Source organism: Panthera tigris, chromosome C1 (assembly GCF_018350195.1).
Source record: "Panthera tigris isolate Pti1 chromosome C1, P.tigris_Pti1_mat1.1, whole genome shotgun sequence".
Taxonomy (NCBI): Eukaryota; Metazoa; Chordata; class Mammalia; order Carnivora; family Felidae; genus Panthera; species Panthera tigris.
Window position 1 is genome coordinate 185,555,972 of NC_056667.1, and position 17,798 is coordinate 185,573,769.

The 17,798-nt window shown below is 39.7% G+C and overlaps 1 protein-coding gene across 1 annotated transcript in view; it reads left to right on the forward strand.

Annotated features, from left to right (window-relative positions):
• CASP10 (caspase 10) overlaps positions 1 to 17,798 on the forward strand; it is a 36,190-nt gene that overhangs the window by 16,026 nt on the left and 2,366 nt on the right. Inside the window, exons 6-8 of the mRNA XM_042995051.1 lie at positions 3,392 to 3,501; positions 12,704 to 12,812; positions 14,204 to 14,702. Of these exons, the coding sequence (XP_042850985.1) occupies positions 3,392 to 3,501; positions 12,704 to 12,812; positions 14,204 to 14,702 (718 nt within the window). The remainder of the gene's footprint in view (positions 1 to 3,391; positions 3,502 to 12,703; positions 12,813 to 14,203; positions 14,703 to 17,798) is intronic.

The following is a 17,798-nucleotide window of genomic DNA, read 5'->3' on the forward strand; positions in this document are numbered from 1 at the left end:
GCCAGAACTCTCTCCCCATCTGCTCATTTAAGACATATTTATTGAATGCGAACTCTGTACTAGGCAGAGTTTTAGAAGTTGGAGACACAGTAGTGTATACAGCAAAGCTTCTGCTGTCTTGGATCTTATATTCTAATGAAGAAAAGGTTTAGGTAAATGTCTTTTTCTCATTCATCTGTGGGGCGAGAGTAGAGAAAATAATTTTGAATGAAATAACAAAAAAGAAGGAGGCAGAATAGCATAAGGATGAAGAATGAGGTCTATGGAGTCAGATTGCCAGGACTCCACTTATTAATGATTCAGTGGTTCTTTTATTAGCCTTTCTGTGTTTCACTTTCCCCATCTGTAAACTGGGGATAATAATACTATCTACCTCATGAGTGTTTTGAGAACTGAATGAAGTAATTCCTGTAAAATGCATGTCTGGCATAGCGTAAAACATGTTGCTATGAATATGTTTGTCAGAAAGTCATGAAAACGTTCATATTCTCAGAAATTACTAACAGAGAAGAATTTTATTTCCTTGTTTTTTTCTTTAATCCTGTCTTGTAAAGGTTGTATTGCTGTCGTATTATATGGAGGTAATAGCACAGCGTGGAAGTCAAAGCTGGTTGGTAAATATTTGTGTTTTTCCAGGTCTGTTTCTCCAGTGTTAAACAAGAGCTGAAATAAAAATGCATGAGTAGCTTTAATGCCACACCCATATTTTAGTTCAGTGAGTTAATCTGGTGTGCAAATGTCTTTGGTTGAAAACGAAACTAGCTAAAAGGAAACTTCTAAGAATTCTGTAAATACGCAATGAGTTGAGAGACAAAATATACTGTTGTTAAATTGATAAAATCTCAAACAATAATAAGGCAATGAATAAATGTATAATTTAAGTAAAAGTTATGAAAAATAAAAATGATTCTTCTAACCAAAGTTATCAAGTGAGAAATAAAAAGCAGAGAGTTGATATCAAAAATACATTTGGAATCATTACTGAATTCTGAATGCAGAGATTTTTTTAAAATTACATTGCCATTTTCCTGTAGCTAGTACCCCACACAAAATGAGCAGGGTAGGTGGTCAAATTATTTTGGATATTTGAACTCTGGAGAAGGCACTCTAGTGTTTATGTAGTAAATGCCTCAGTGAATCTTGAACCCTGAGCTTTATATCAGAAGAAGAATTCTAATTTTGACTTTTCTTTTCTACAACCTACCTGCTGTGTGATCTCTTTTGGGTGTCAAAATAAAAAAAAAAGTTTTCCTCTACTATTATCACACCAACACTTCTGGAACACTTCTGACCTAGATGGGTAGGATTTTTTTATACCAACCAATTCTCTAATTCTCTGTAGACACCAACTTGGTGTCCTATGATTTAATTCAATTCTGACACTAACCAGAGTTAGTACACACCTTAACTAAATTAGGCTAAAGGCTCAGTGCCCTAAGACTGCCCCCTATTTCTGATGCCAGTCACAAGTTAGCGAGTCCCCAGAATACTCACGGCTTGTATCCAACTTGGCTACAAACTGATGGTTCCCATGAGCCCCTCCTCAGGTTCAGTAATTGGCTAGAAAAGCTCACAGAACTCAGGAAAACAGTTTACTAGATTACTTATATATTATAAAAATATTTGACTCAGGAACAGCCAAGTGTAGGAGGAAACGGATAGGGCAAGGTATGGGGGAAGGGAGATAAAGCTTCCAGGCCCTCTCCAGGCAACTCACTCTCTCAGCATCTCCACGTATTTGCCAACCTGGAAGCTCTCCAAGCTCCTTCAGTTAGAGATTTTTATGGAGGCTTCATATGTAGGCATGGTTGATTGAATCATTGGCCGTTATGATTTATTCAACCTCTAGGCCTTCTCCCTTTCTCAGAGGTCTGAGTGTGGGGTTGAAAGTTCTAACCCTTTGACCACTGGCAAGTAGCCCCCCTCTAGAGGCTGTCCAGGAGCCCCCAATCACCAGTCATCTTATTAGCATCTTATAGCAAAAGATGCTTAGCACTTCAGAGATTCCAAGGGTTTTAGGAGCTGCGTGCCAGGAAAAGGAGGGCAGAGACCAAATACATATTTATTATTATATCATAAATATCAATTAATATTTCAGTGTTGACTTTCTGTAGCCCTAAGAGTTTGGGCTTAATTCTGCCATTTAGGATTAAGGACTGAAGGACTGAAAAAATAGTAGGTATGCAGATTTTAGACTTTTCTGTAAATGAATGTGATCCAAAGGCAAAGTCCACTTTTTAAAAATGTTTATTCATTTTTTGAGAGAGAGAGAGAGAGAGAGAGAGAGAGCGTGAGTGGGGGAGGGGCAGAGAGAGAGAGAGGGAGAAACAGAATCTGAAGCAGGCTTCATGCTCTGAGCTGTCAGCACAGAGCCCAATGCAGGGCTTGAACTCATGAACACGAGATCATGACCTGGCCAAAATCGGACATTGAACTGACTGAGCTACCCAGACGCCCACGTCAAAGTCCATTGTATCTGATTAGAACACAAGCTCTATTTAAGGACTGCCTGGATACTTTTCTAAGTTTTCTTGAGTCTTGGTGTTTGCTTTAGTATTTTAAATTTCTTATTAAAAGTAATGTATCATAATTATAATAAAATTAAATAAAAATTCAAATAATGACAATAGAGTTTATCTACTGCTGGCCAGTCCCCAGACCTAATCACTGGAGTATATTTTTGTAGCCTTTCTTCTATATGGAGACAGTTTGTGAGTGTGTGTGTGTGTGTGTGTGTAGATAGATAAATACATATATATTTAAATAAAATCATGCTAATCATATATAACTTTCTTTATTCCCACCTAATATAGCTGATATTTTCCTATGAACATAATACAGACATAGCTCATTCTTAGTAATGGTTCCATAGAAATAACTTAATATACATAACATGTTTATTATTTAAAAAAACCCATATTTATTTAATTACCACTTTTGAGTGTTTTTTCTTGATTTTTTTCTTTTCCTCCCTTCCTTTTTTTCTTCTTTATCTTTTTTACTATGGTCTTAGTTCTGCTTTTATTTTTTGAGGTAATGCCTTTGTTATCTCTTGGCCATTATCTGACACATTAAGTACCATACATTCTGAAATAGTATTTAGTACAGTATATGGTAATTTTAAGGAACTAGTAACATTATAAAAAGAATAAAAACACAAACATAATAAGAAATGAAATATAATAATACAAGGAATGAAAATACAATGATAAAGAAAAACAATTTATAAATTCACATTTTTTTTCCTAGGTATATATGTAGGCCTCTTTAAGTAAATGGCACTACAAATCTACAGGTCCCTATAAAATAATATCTTGTGATGATTGGTTACCTTGGATTACTACTAGTCAGAAGATGATTTTTGTTTTACTGTCTGTGATTCTATTTCCAGCCTCCCAGGTAGTGACACCTCCTGTTGACCAGGAAACTGAGTCATTGCATAAAGGAGAGGAAGAACTATTTTCTCGTTCAGATGTTAACCAATTCTTTGGAGCCTTACAGGTAGGTTCAATGATGTGTTGGCAAATGTTTAATGACCAGCTCTACTCTCCACCCTCAATTCCCTATTCCAAAAAGAAAGAACAAAAAAGAGAGAGAGGAGAGAGACTGTGATTTATAGTGTTTGGGGTAAGTGTTCCCATTATGGCTGATTTCAGGTTATTGCAGAATTTCTGAAAATCTGACAAATGGCTCTCACTAGCTGGTTTGAGTTGACTCCAGTACACCACTGGATTGCTTTGAAATGGATTGTTTTATCTGTGCAATTTGATCAAGGCCAGCTTCCTGAATGTACAGCCTGTGCAGTCCCACATTGCCCATGCTTTTCTAATGCTCAGCTGTCACTGTTTTAAAATTCTTAATAATGAGAGCTCCTGGGTGGCTCAGTCATTTGAGCATCTGACTCTTGATTCCAGCTCAGGTCATGATCCCAGAGTCTTGGGATAGAAGCCCCATATCGGGGTCCTTGCTGAGCGTGGAGCCTGCTTGGGATTCTCTCTCTCTCTCTCTCTCTCTCTCTCTCTCTCTCTCTCTCCTTCTCTCTTTGCCCCTCACGTCTGCTCTCTCTTTCCATAAAATAAAAAAAAAATTTAAACAGTTCTTTATGTATGAACAAAGGGCCTCACATTTTATCTTGCATGGAGCCCTACAAATTATGTAGCCTGTCCTTTCCAGAGAACAAGAACTGGGTTCCTTTAGTGCCCAGCAATAGAAGGGTGGATAGAGGGAAAACATTGGAAAATTTGCAATCTGTTTCATTTTCTTTTTTTTTCCTTTTTTCTCCTCCTCCTCCTCTTTCTCCTCCTCCCCTTCCTCCCTCCCCTCCTCCTCCTCCTCCTCCTTCTTCTTCTTTTTCTTCTTCTTCTTCTTCTTCTTCTTCTTCTTCGTGCTGAAACCTAGGAGCAGTGTGTTTCTTATAACATGATCATGATCCTTGGAAGACACATATGACATTCTTCCCTGGAATTAATGTTTCTTACCAGCTGACTTGGGCAGTTTTATTTTGCTAACATCTATCAGTATCAATGCAGTTATCTTGGCCTTGGAACTTTTTTTAATTGTGATAAAAGACAACATAAAATTTACTATCTTCATCATTTTTAAGTGTACAGTTCAGTTCTGTTAAGTACATTTATATTGTTGTATAACCAATCTCCAGAACTCTTTTTATCTTGCAAAACTCAAACTCAATATCTATTAAACAGTAACTCCCCATTCCTCCCTCCCACCAGCCCCTGGCAAACACCATTCTACTTTCTATCTTTGTGAATTTGACTACTCTAGGTACCTCATATAAGTGGATTCATATAGTATTTGTTTTTTGTGACTGGCTTATTTCACTTTATATAATGTCCTCAAGGTTCAACCATGTCAGAATTTTCTTCCTTTTGAAAGCTGAATAATATTTCATTGTGTGTATGTACCATATTTTGTTTATCCATTCATAAATGAATGCACATATGTTTGATGGACATATGGATTGCGTCCACCTTTTGGCTATTGTGAATTAATACTGCTATGAACATGGGTATACAAATATCTCTTTGAAATCATGGTTTCAGTTCCTGTATTTACCCAGAAGATCATGCTTTCAGTTCTGGGTATTTACCCAGAAGGGGAAATGCTGGATCATATGGTAATTCTGTATTTCATTTATTGAGGAACCTTCCTACTGTTTTCCATGACAGCTGTATCATTTTTCATTTCCACCAATAAAGCATAAGGGTTCCAATTTTTCCACAACCTTGCTAACACTTTTTATTTTCTCGTTTTTTGATAGTAGTCATCCTAATGGGTATGAGGTGGTATCTCATTGTAGTTTTGATTTTCATTTCCCTAATGGTTACTGATGTTGAGCATCTTTACATGTGCTTGTTAGCGATTTGTGTTATCCTTCTTGGAGAAATGTCTATTCAAGTCCTTTTGCCCATTTTTTAATTGGATTGTTTGTGGAAGTTTTATTTTTTATTCTTAAAAATTCATTCATAGCTTCTTTACTACTTTCATGGTTTCATATTTTTACAGTTACAATTTTTTATTTTTAAATTTGGAAATAATTTCAATCTTATGGAAAAGTTGACAGAATGCGAGTAATACTAAGAACACTGTGTACTATTTTACCAGATTCACTTACCTGTTGTTGACTTTTACACCATTTGTGTTAGCCTTTGCTTTCTTTCTCTGTCTTTATCTACCTACCTATCTATTTACCTATATATCATCTATCTATTTAAACACACATAATTTTTTTCCAAACTTTTTGAGAGTAGCTTGCACACATCATGACTCTTTACCCCTGAATATTTACTATGTATTTCCTAAGAATAAGGATATTCTTTTAAAACTATAGTACAGTTATTGATGCCAGTAAAGTTTACTTAATACAATACTTTCACCAAATTGAAGTTCCACATTTCAGTTTTTTCTGTTGATCAAATAATATCCTTTATAGTTTTTTCCCCCTCCAACACATAATTTATCTGGGATCATTATTGTATTTAGGTGTCATGTGTCTGTAGTCTCCCTTAATCTTGAACAACTTTTCTTTATGACATTGACATTTTTGAAGAATATTGTCACCCTCACTACCACCTTTTATTAAAAAAATAGAATTGTCCTCATTTTTGGTGTGCGTTGTATTGCCTGTGATTTGTTTCAAGCTTAAATATTCTGGCAGGAATATTACCTAAATGATGTACTCTTCTCAGGGCATCACACCTGGAAGCAGTGGTGTCCGTCTGCTCCCTATTTGTGATGGTAATTTTGATTGTTTGGTCAAGGTGTTGTCTGATTTCTTCACTATACAGTTAATTTTGTATAGTTACTATTTCTCCCCTGCAACTAGTAAGCAAGTGGTAGAGAGACATTTTGAGACTTTACAAATATCCCACTCTGCATCAAGAATTTCCCCTAGATTTAGTATCCATTAATGATCCTAGTGTGATTCAATTTTTATTATGTTGGTTGAAAAGCAATGATTTTCAAACTCCAGTATTTTCTCTACCTTTATAAGTCAGCACTCAGCATTCTGCTATATGCGAGAGCCCTCTTTTCTTCTCTAAAAGTTTTTTTGCCCGCTAAACTTAATCCTTCTCTGCACCTACTTTTTCAACTAATTTTGTGTGTGCTCAGATACTTCTGTGCATGTAGAAAATACACACACACACACACACACACGACTTTGCTCTTTGCCTCTTAGAAATTCAGTAGTTTCTAAGGGGGTAGCTCAGCCTTGGCATGTAGAGCGCTGCTATTTTGCTGACCTCAGAGGATTCTGGCTATGGCCAGATGAAGATGGGAGGAGTTGTCGTGGTGCTGAGAATATAGGAGGCTTTGGGAGGGAGCACCTCATATTACATGCCTTCTCCTAGACTTTCAGGGTCAGAAGGTGTCTTAAAAGTTACTTATGCAAGAAACCATCAGAATCCTAGAGGAGAACACAGGCAGCAACCTCTCTGGCCTTGGCTGTAGCAGCTTCTTACTAGACATGTCTCCAGAGGCAAGGAAAACAGAAGCAAAAGTGAACTCTTTGGCTTCGTCAAGATAAAATGCTTCTGTACAGTGAAGGAAACAATCAACAGAACTGAAAGGCAACCTATGGAATGGGAGAAGATATTTGCAAAAGACATATTGGATAAGTTCTATGAAGAACTTATAAAACTCAGTACCCCAAAAATAAATAATCCAGTTAAGAAATGAACAGAAGACGTTAACAGACATTTCTCCAAAGAAGACAAGCAAATGGCTAACAGACACAAGAAAAGATGCTAACATCACTGATCATCAGGGAAATACAAATCAAAACCATGATGAGATACCACTTCACACTTATCAGAATGGCTAAAATGAACAACTCAGGAAACAATAGTTGTTGGCAAAGATGCAAAGAAAGGGGAACCCTCTTACACTGTTGGTGGGAATGTGAACGGGTGCAGCAATTCTGGAAAACAGTATGGAGGTTCCTCAAAGTTAAAAATAGAATTATCTTACAACCCAGCAATTGCACTACTAGGTATTTATCTGGAGAACACAAAAATACTGATTCAAAGGGGTACCTGCACCCCAATATTTATAGCACCACTATCAGCAATAGCCAAACTATGGCAAGAACCCATATGTTCATCAACTGATGAATTTCTAAAGAAGATGTGATACACACATACCAAAAAGAATGAAATCTTGCCATTTGCAATGATGTGGATGGAGCTAGAGTATATTATGCTAAGGGAAATAAGTCAGAGAAGGAAAAATACTCTATGATTTCACTTATGTGTGGAGTTTAAGAAATAAAAAAACAGCTGAACATAGGGGAGGGGAAGGAAAAATAAGATAAAAACAGAGAGGGAGGCAAACCATAAGAGACTCTTAAATACAGAGAACAAACTGAGGACTACTGGAGGGGGTGGGTAGGGGGATGGGCTAAATGGGTGATGGGGATTAAGGAGAGCACTTGTTGTAATGAGCACTGGGGGTTAGATGTAGTGATGAATCACTAAATTCTACTCCTGAAACTAATACTACACTATATGCTAACAAACTTGAATTTAAATAAAATCTTGGAAGAAAAAATAAAAAAATAAAATAAAGTTTGAGTATTTGGGATGTTAAAAAAAAGTTATCTAGGCATTCCTGGCCCTGGATAAAATGAAAGTTGGTAAATCATATCATGTTTCATTAGCACCTTAGAGGTTTTCTTACATAAAAGAGCACTACCAACCATTGCATTTAATGAGAAGAAACTGTATTTCAAGTAACACCCCTAATTATTTAAATTGATTTACATTAAAAACCAAATCAATATATTTGAATGTGGAATATGATTTCTTAATGCTTTTCTGTTATCTTAATGCTTTCTGTTATTCTGCATTTTCTCTTCATGCTCTTCTGTTGAAGAGATGTAATATCAGCTTCTTTTTAAGGACTTATTGGACCCTTATTATTTGAAAACAGTGGAAAGAAGACTGAGCATGTCCAGGCAGTGGGTCAGTTATCTATTCGTTCATTCCTTCCTTCCTTCCTTCCTTCATTCATTCCTCTCTGACACAGAGATTTGGGAGGGTGTCAACAGAAGATGCAGCATTTTCAGAGAAAGAGCCAGGCTGACCTTAAAGCTTATTTCTAGTCCCTGTTCTGGCTGATTTTATCAGCACAAGGAAGGAGACAAATTAAGGAAACCTGGGTCCTGGGGATGCTGGGCAGAGCCTGCTGCTGTATCTGTGTTGCCCTTAATTCCAGAAAATTCACTCAACTGCTTTCAAAACCAGCTGGATAAACCCAGAAAACAGCCTGCTTGGTCCTTGGATGTCGCTGAGAGAAATTAGCATTTTGCAGGAAGGAAAATACGGCTTGCAAAAAGAAAGGCCGGAAGTGTTTTAGAGAGTGAAACTAAAGTTCTTTTTTTCATTTGTTCATCAAAGTTGGGAAATTCTGGTATTGTGCAGCCTGGGAGTGAGGCTGTGCGGCTTTGGTCTGGCTTGAAGATAAGTCCCTCTCTTGCAGCCGGAAGCTTGGTGGGCTCCAGCAGGGAGGCACCTCCAGGAACTTGGGGATGACTTGCCGGTCACCTCAAACAGGTCTGGTGCTGCGCCCCATGTGGCCAAGTGGCAGTGTTAACCCCTCCCCAGAACCCCTTTGAGACTTTCTGCTGCAGGCTGAGGGCAAGGGGTTTGGGAGTGGAGTGAATGTGGTAGAGCATGCACAAAAGGTGAGGACCCTAGGCTATGTTTCAGTCTTACATTTAATAATATAAAATGTTTCTGTAGGCCCAAAGTAAAAACTGTCAAGAGAGTATACTCAGAGGAGGCTCCGTTGCATTCTTGCCCCTCTTCCCTTTCCTCCGTAGATTACCTTTTTTTATTAGTTTATTTTCTATTTATCCTGTTGTTACTTTTGAAAAAAACCCAGCCATCTGTCCCCTTTATTATAAATGAGGTGCCCCATTAAAATACTGTTTTTCGCTTGACTTCCTTCATGTAACGGGATCTCCTGTACAGAAATTATCTTCTGCATCCTGCTCCACAGCTCTTTCGCCCACTTCCTAGTGGTGGACATTAGAGTTATTTCTGGTCTTTCGTTATTTCAAATAATGCTGCAATGAATAAATATCTTTGTGCATATGTCATATTGTATTTTTGCCACTGTGTCTTTGTGAGCCTCCTCCTCTGAAAGGAGAGAGAGATGATTCTCTTTTTTGTCACTTGCTGCTGAACTTGCTGGGGATTAAGTGTCTGTTCTTTGCATCAAGTCCAGCTTTTTGACCCTCATCCTAACTGTGTGGATTTCCGGCATTTCATTCATTTCCTGTTTCCTCAACAGAGGGTTTCTGGGCAAGATCAGCCCATGAGGAATTATGGTAGATGTTTCTAATACACTTTATATAACTTGGATCAGTATGGCAGGAATAGAAACATATGACAGTTACCAAGCAATTTGAGATGTTTTGAGGGAGAAAGGTAACAAATTAGTGGAGAATTCATTTCTTATCTCATTTCAGGCATGGATTCTACCAGGCTTTTCTGTGGGAGAATGGAGAGAAATGGGTGGTTTGTACTCTGAAACCCTTGCACCACAGCATCTGGGGAATGCTGGCATCTGCTCTCCCTCTACCCTTCAGAATTAGATCACCCTCTGTAAGGAGGGAAGGAACACTTGGTAGGGCTGAAACCCACAGGCCTGCATGACAGAGCAGAATGTTGACTCTGGGAACATCTGGTGTAGTGTGGCTCCAGATACTGCTTGTATTTTTCAGAGTGAGAGATGACAGAGGGAGGGACTTGGCAATGTTGTATTTAGTGCCTTGGATCTTTGCCCCAAAATCATAACCTTAGGAAAATATTACAGAATCTGCTACAGAGCTAAACGGCTTATGAACACGTTTTTGGTGTAGTCTCCCTGTGATATGTAAAGTTTATCAGAAGCGATTCCTTTTTTTTTTTTTTTTTTTTCTGGAAATTTAAACTTCAGAGTCCAAACACTTCACATTCCCAGGAATCTCTGCTTTCTGCCTAAGCAGGAAAGTGCGTGATACAATGTTGATTAGAGTTACCATTACTGAGCACTTGTTATGTGCCAGGCAGGCACTGTCCTAAGAGCTTTCTAGGGCTTATCTCATTGAATCCTCCAATCCAGAGGTAGGTACTGCTGTTATTCTCACTTAATGACAAGGAAGTGGAGACTCAATGAATGGATATAGTACTTCCTAAATGGACCCACTAGTGAAGCTGGGATCTGAAGCCAGGAGTCTGACTCCAGAGCTCACCCTCTGAAGACCTGGCTCTAACACAGTGTGGCTTCAGGCGCTCAGGCGATTGCTTCATTTCTTTGAAAAATAAGGGAGTTTCTTTCAGTTTTGCAATTCTGTGGTTTGGAAGTTTGAACATGGCTTTCTTGCAGTATTACCTTCTCCCAAGGTGAGGAGGAATTTATAGGTGCTGTGTACAGCTGAAATTTGGCCCCTTTTGGCTGTGTTCTATGGTCTGGGGATGCTGGATTCACTCAGCCTGAGCTGTGCACCCAGGAGTGACCCTTAACTATAGTTAATAACTAACTCAAGCCTTCGAGACAAGGGCAGAGCTTGCTGGATTCTACTGAAAACTTGCTGGATGTGGGAGAAGAAAAGTTTCAAGTTTCATTTTCCTGTATTGCTACGTGACAACGCATCACTGGCTTCATCTGTGGTGGATTCATATTTAGAGGAACCAAGAAATTTGCAGGAACACTTCAGAGGAATGCGATCTTTAGCCGATGCCAAAGACATGGCTAAATGAATTCTGGGCTGTGGTCTGATTTTTGCCCTACCCAGACTGGGTTCTCTGGGCTTTCTGTTTTTCCCCCTCCTCTTCCTGGTGTCCGTCCAGCCTGTCTATATCCAGTAACAGATAGATACTGTCTCAACCCAGCCAAGCTTTCTGCCAGAAATACTTTAGCTGATTCACGTGATCTTGACTCTTAACCCATCCTCTGTAAGGAAATCTAAATGTTTGGGGAAAGGTATTTGAAGAATCTGAGAACTTCTCTTTCAAGGCGACAGAGAAACCCTGGTCTCCATAGAGATCTTGGGAGCATCTGTTGAGACTTTAACTTCTGAAACCAGCACAAAGGTCTTCTCCAGCTAGGGTCCATCCCTTAATGACTTTGAGGGCTCAGAGATGTTTGTTTCTGTCATTGTTCTTGTTTCTGTCTCTGTGATTATCCCACCTTTTTCTGAAACAATCAGAAGTGTGTTCACCTTTGCCTATGGAGGCAATGCTGTTGCCATTACAGCCACACACAGCCTTTGAATTATTTCCAGGTAGGGGAGTTTCTTTTCTATTGACTGAAGCCACTTCTTTTCTGCTTGGATCAAAGATATGCCATGTTTTTAGGAGATCACTTCAGCCACACACAGGTCCCACTGGAGCCAACTCAGCTCACTTGTAATTACATGCTGTTTACAATAACCTTCAGAAATAATGGCACGTATTTTAAAATTCTCACTGTGATCTCTACAAAAGAGACTTTTCTGTTTTCAGGGGAGTCAGATCACTCCAGAATCTTACCATCTGAAAAAGAAATAAACATTTGATATCTTTATTGTCTTGTTAGATCCTTACTTATGCTTCCTTCACTTTGCTAATCCAAAAGGGAAGATGTGGGGTGCCTGGGTGGCTCAGTCAATTGAGAGTCTGACTCTTGATTTTGGCTCAGGTCATGATCCCAGGGTTGTGACATCGAGCCCTGCGTTGGGTTCTGTGCTGAGCGTGAAGCCCACTTGAGATTCTCTCTCTTTCTTTCTCTCTCTCTCTCTCCCTCCCTCCTTCTGCCCCTCTACCTGGCTTATGAGATTCTCTGTCTTTCTCTCTCTTCCTCCCTCCCTCTGCCCCTCTACCTGGCTTGTGCTAGCTCTCTCTCTCTAAAAAAACACAGAAACAAAAAAGAAAACAGAAAGGAAGATGCTTTTGCATAAGCTCTTGATTTGCTGAAGTTAAATTACATATTCTGTTATTTAACACTGCTAATTGACATTCTGCAGTCAAACCAAATGAAGTCTGAATTTTAATCAATACCTGGCATTTCACCTTGGACTTAATTGAGTAATTCTAGACCAGGACCATAGCCTTGAGAACTCTCAGCCTTTGGTACTGATAAATGAAGTGATTGGTTAGAAACATTAAACCCTTAAAATGAGGATTCCCTAATAAGTCATTCTATTTCTTCTTCTTTCAAGGAAGCAGCTGTGTACAGAATGGATCGGAAGCACAGAGGCCACTGTGTTGTTGTTAATAACCACAGCTTTACCTCACTCTCAGATCGACCAGGGACTCATAGAGATGCTGGTAAGAAAGTCTGAATAGTCTATAAGATGCAAGTTGGGGATCTTAAAATCATTTTTTTTTTTAGTTTTCATATTTTCTTTCTGTAATTTTTTATCTTCCATTTATTTTATTTTTTTTAGTGTTTATTTATTTTTGAGACAGATAGAGACAGAGCATGAACGGGGGAGGGGCAGAGAGAGAGGGAGACACAGAATCGGAAGCAGGCTCCAGGCTCTGAGCCATCAGCCCAGAGCCCGATGCAGGGCTCAAACTCACGGACCGCAAGACTGTGACCTGAGCTGAAGTCGGATGCTTAACCAACTGAGCCACCCAGGTGCCCCTATCTTCCATTTAAATGTAAGGATGATATGGGGCACCTGGATGACTCAGTTGGTTAAGCATCTGACTACAGCTCAGGTCATGATCTCAGGGTTTGTGGGTTGGAGTCCTGTATCTGGCTCTGTGCTGACAGCTCAGAGCCTGGAGCCTTCCTGGATTCTGTGTCTCCTTCTCTCGCTGCCACTCCCCCACTCATGCTCTGTCTCTCTATCCCTCTCTCTCTCTGTCTCAAAAATAAATAAACATTAAAAAAATTTAAATGTAAGGATAATATAAATGTTCTAAGCCTCTTGTATATCCCAGGTGTCTTAGCCTACCTGGGCTGCTGTAATGAAATACTATAAACTAGATGGCTTATAAATGACACACATTTATTTCTAACAGTTCTGGAGGCTGGGAAGTCCAAGATCAAGGCTCTGACATTTTGATGCCTGGTGAAAGCCCGCTTCCTAGGTGGCAGTCTTTGTGCTGTGTCCTCACATGGCAGAAGAGCTTTCTGGAGTCTCTTTTTTTTTCTGGGGTCTCTTTATGGGCTCTCCTCTCATGACCTAATCACCTCCCAAAGGCCCCACTTCCTCATACCCTCACCTCGGGGGTTAGGATTTCAACATATGAATTTTAGGGGGACACAAACATGAAGACCATAGCACTTGGGGTATTACCAATCTGCTGAAAGAGCAAAAGGAGTCCCTGACCATGTACAGCTCTGTGGGATGGGGGAAAGTATGGTGCATCAGCAACAAAAAAACTGGGTTTGAGCTGTGGCTCCACCACAAACTAGTTTGTGACTGTGGGTGAGTCCTGGGCCTTGGCTTCCTCATCTGTGAAGTAGGATGAAACTGTGGCCTCTGCTGACTCTCAGGACCATTGTGATAGTGCTGTGGGTACTATAAGAAGGTAGGTAAATAATAAAATTTTATTGTTATGAAAGTAAAATAAAAACCCAAGCTTCAGGCTACTTGCTGTGCAAGTTTTATAACTATTAACATTGTTCCACCCCTTAATTTTGTTTCATTTTACTCTATCTCATTTTATTATTTCCCCTTTCTTTCCTTTTTTTTTTTTTTTAACAGAGTGCTTGGAGCGTGTGTTTCAGTGGCTGGGGTTCAGCGTACATATATATAATAATGTGACCAAAGGACGTCTAGATGAGGTTCTGAAGGAATATAAGAGTCATCCAGGCCATGCTGATGGAGATTGCTTTGTGTTCTGTGTTCTGACCCATGGGAAATTTGGAGCTGTCTACTCCTCAGATGAGGCCCTTGTTCCCATTCGGGAGATCATGTCTCATTTCACAGCCCAGCAGTGCCCTGGCCTGGCTCATAAACCCAAACTCTTTTTTATCCAGGCCTGTCAGGGTGAAGAGATACAACCTTCTGTATCCATTGAAGCAGATGCTATAAATTCCGAGCATTCACCTCCTACCCCTTCCCTTCTGGCCAGTGTTCCCAGTGATGCAGATTTCCTTCTTGGCCTGGCCACTGTCCCTGGCTATGTATCCTTTCGGCATGTAGAGGAAGGCAGCTGGTATATTCAGTCTCTGTATAATAATCTGAAGAACTTGGTCCCAAGGTGAGATGTTTGAGTTGTACTATATACCTACCGGTTTGTCCATCCATCTATCTACCTACCTGTTCGTCTGTCTCTTCACATACCCATCTGTGCATCTGTCTGTCCATCCATCCATCAGTCTACTCATCCATCTGTCCCATCTATCTATCCATCCATTCATCTGTCATCCATCTACCCACTCATCCAAACATCTGTCCATCCATCCAAACATTTATCCATCCAATAAACCTATGTTGAGCACTAGCATATAACTGGAAAGGAAGATACAGAATTGAAAAAAAACAAAACAGTCCCTGCCTTCGAGTTGCTCACAGTCTAGAGAGATAGAAAGAATAGATGGGGGAAGAGCATTCCCTGTGGCAAATACACATTATACAGCATAGGTGTTATGGAAACACATAGAACTAGTACCTCACCCAGATTTGAAGGATCAGGGAAAGCTTCTAGAGATGACAAATAGATGTTAGGTAAATAATTGAGATGAAAGAAATGCTGGGCAGAAGGAAACAGTATAAATAAAGGTAAGAGGGCCTTTTATTTGTTCCTTCATTTATTTATCAGTCACTCATGTTTACTGAGTGCCTATGTATTGCCTTTGGCATTATACGTTTGATCTCCTGCCACTGCTCTGACAACTTTCCATCTGTATCTACCACGTGCTCCTTACCTGGTACCCTGGAAATGGGTCTTCATTGCAGTTCTGCCCTGTACCCCATTCTATGTTCTTTATAGCTCTGGGCAGCTTCAGCTATACCCTGGAGGCCGCTTGACCTCCATGAAAATGTCTCCAAAGTTGCCATCTCTGGTCCATTAATCTCTGAGTTTTTGGAGAGCAGAGTTATTTCATTCAACTTTATGTCCTTAGCACTTGACACAGTAGCTGATATATTGTTGAGCTTGATAAATATTTGCTGGACCAATGAGTGACTGAGTGAATCTCATTCTTAGGGTCGGTCCAATACATTTCTTGCAGCCTACCAGACATCCCACCTCCTTGTTGCCCTTGGAGCTCATATTCAGTATGCATAGTCCTCAATTCATCTTCCAGCCCTCTCTATCTGCCTTCTTCTCTTGAATTCACATTTTAAGGAATGGTCAAAGTGTTCTGGGAATTCGAAACTAGGAATTCAGGATTGGAACCTTGAGTCAACCTTAGCTTTTCCATCTTCTTCATTAATCCCTCCATCCCCACCATAGCCATCAAAAACCAATGTCCTATGACTTTGAGGACAAGGCAGATTTATCAAGGACTTACTGTGTGCGTACTGTCCTGGGTACCGAGCTAGGGGCTAATGGTAAGTTATGAACAAGGGAGACAGAATGTCTTCTCCATGGAGCTTATAGACCAGTGGGTAAGTGAAGGTAAGAAGGTAAATATTTAAATTAATAAGATAATTTCAGGAAGTGATACCTGCTGTGAAGAAAGCAAACAAGATATTATAGAGAATGGGGCAGGGAGCTACCTGAGAAGGCTTCTTGGTAGAGGTGATATTTCAAGTGAGACTGAGTGGTGATGAGTCAACCACAGGATGATCCAGAGGCAGAGAGAACAGCTGGTGTGAGACAGGGTGTAAGAACTAAGAACCAGGCAGGGCCTGCTGTCCCTTGAACATAGCAATGATGATGAGGATAAGTAGTGGCAATATTAATAATAATAAAAATGATGGTCAGTGGAATATTATAGCCAGTTTTCTATGTGCTTTACACAAATTTACTTCATTTACTTCTCATGGCAGTCCCTAAAATGGGTATTCTTATGGTCCTTATTTTAGAGCTGAGAAAACAGAGGCATATTTAGTGTGAAATAAGTGACTGTGCCTAAGACCACACGGGTCCACGAGTGATGGAACCATGCTTCAAACCTGAGTTCTATTTCCAGAGCCTTGCTTTTTTTTTTTCCCCCAGTGGTATGAATTGCCCATCCTTGGAACATTTTGGTAAATGTTAAATATCCTGCAAGCCCAGGCTCACAAGCTACCTCCTGTATGGAATCCAGGAAGTGCTCTTTTTCGTCTGAACTTGCAGTGGAACTTTGTCCACTTTTCATATAGTATTGATCACATTCTGCCTTATAGTATGCATTTTGTGTATATACCATATTTGGTACATGCTTCATGTCTGCATTTGAAGTGCCTAGAAATTTGTGTCATGTTTATCTTTGTATCCTCCTCAAACCAAGAATAGAGAGGGCATTATTAATAGTAGGGTCCCTTGGGGCACCTGGGTGGCTCAATCGGTTAAGCGTCCAACTCTTGACTTCAGCTCAGGTCATGATCTCATGGTTTGTGGGTTTGGGCCCTGTGTCAGGGTTTCTGTGCTGAGAGGGCAGAGCCTGCTTGGGATTCTCTCTTTCTATTCCTAACTTGTGCACATGTGCACTCTCTCTCAAAATAAACTTAAAAAAAAAATAGTAGAGTCCTTCTCTATCTTTATCACCTACCTATCTATTCTATCTATATCTATCTATCTATCTATCTATCTATCTATCTATCTATCATCTGTCTGTGTGTCTGTCTATATCTATCCACCAGCTTGGAGGAGAAACATGGAAAAATAATTATGTGCAACCTTCCTTTGTGGACCAACGACCTTAAAATGTAAGTTGTGGAGCACCCGTCTGGCTCAGTCAGAAAAGTGTGACACTCTTAATCTCAGGGTCAGGTTCAAGCCCCATGTTGGGTGTAGATTGCTTAAAAGAAAAAAGAGGGCCACCTGGCTGGCTCAATCGGTTAAGCATCCGACTCTTGGTTTTGGCTCAGGTCATGATCTCATGGTTTGTGGGTATGAGCCCTACACCAGGCTCCACATTCTCAGCACAGGGTCTGCTTCGGATTCTGTCTCTCAATTTCTTTCCCACCACACCCTCCCCAAGATAAATAATAAACTAAAAAAAGTTAAAATGCAAGATGTGTCTATTATAGTGTTCTCAAACATTAAATGTAATATTGAAAACTTTTGTATAATTTAGCATTTCTTTTTTTAATTTCAAAATAAGAATTTCTTTATATTTGACAGGATTCCAGTTAGAATTTTGCCCTGTTAGACTAGGAAGAAGCCACATGTTTTAGGGTTTCTTTGTATGACCTGGTATGTGAT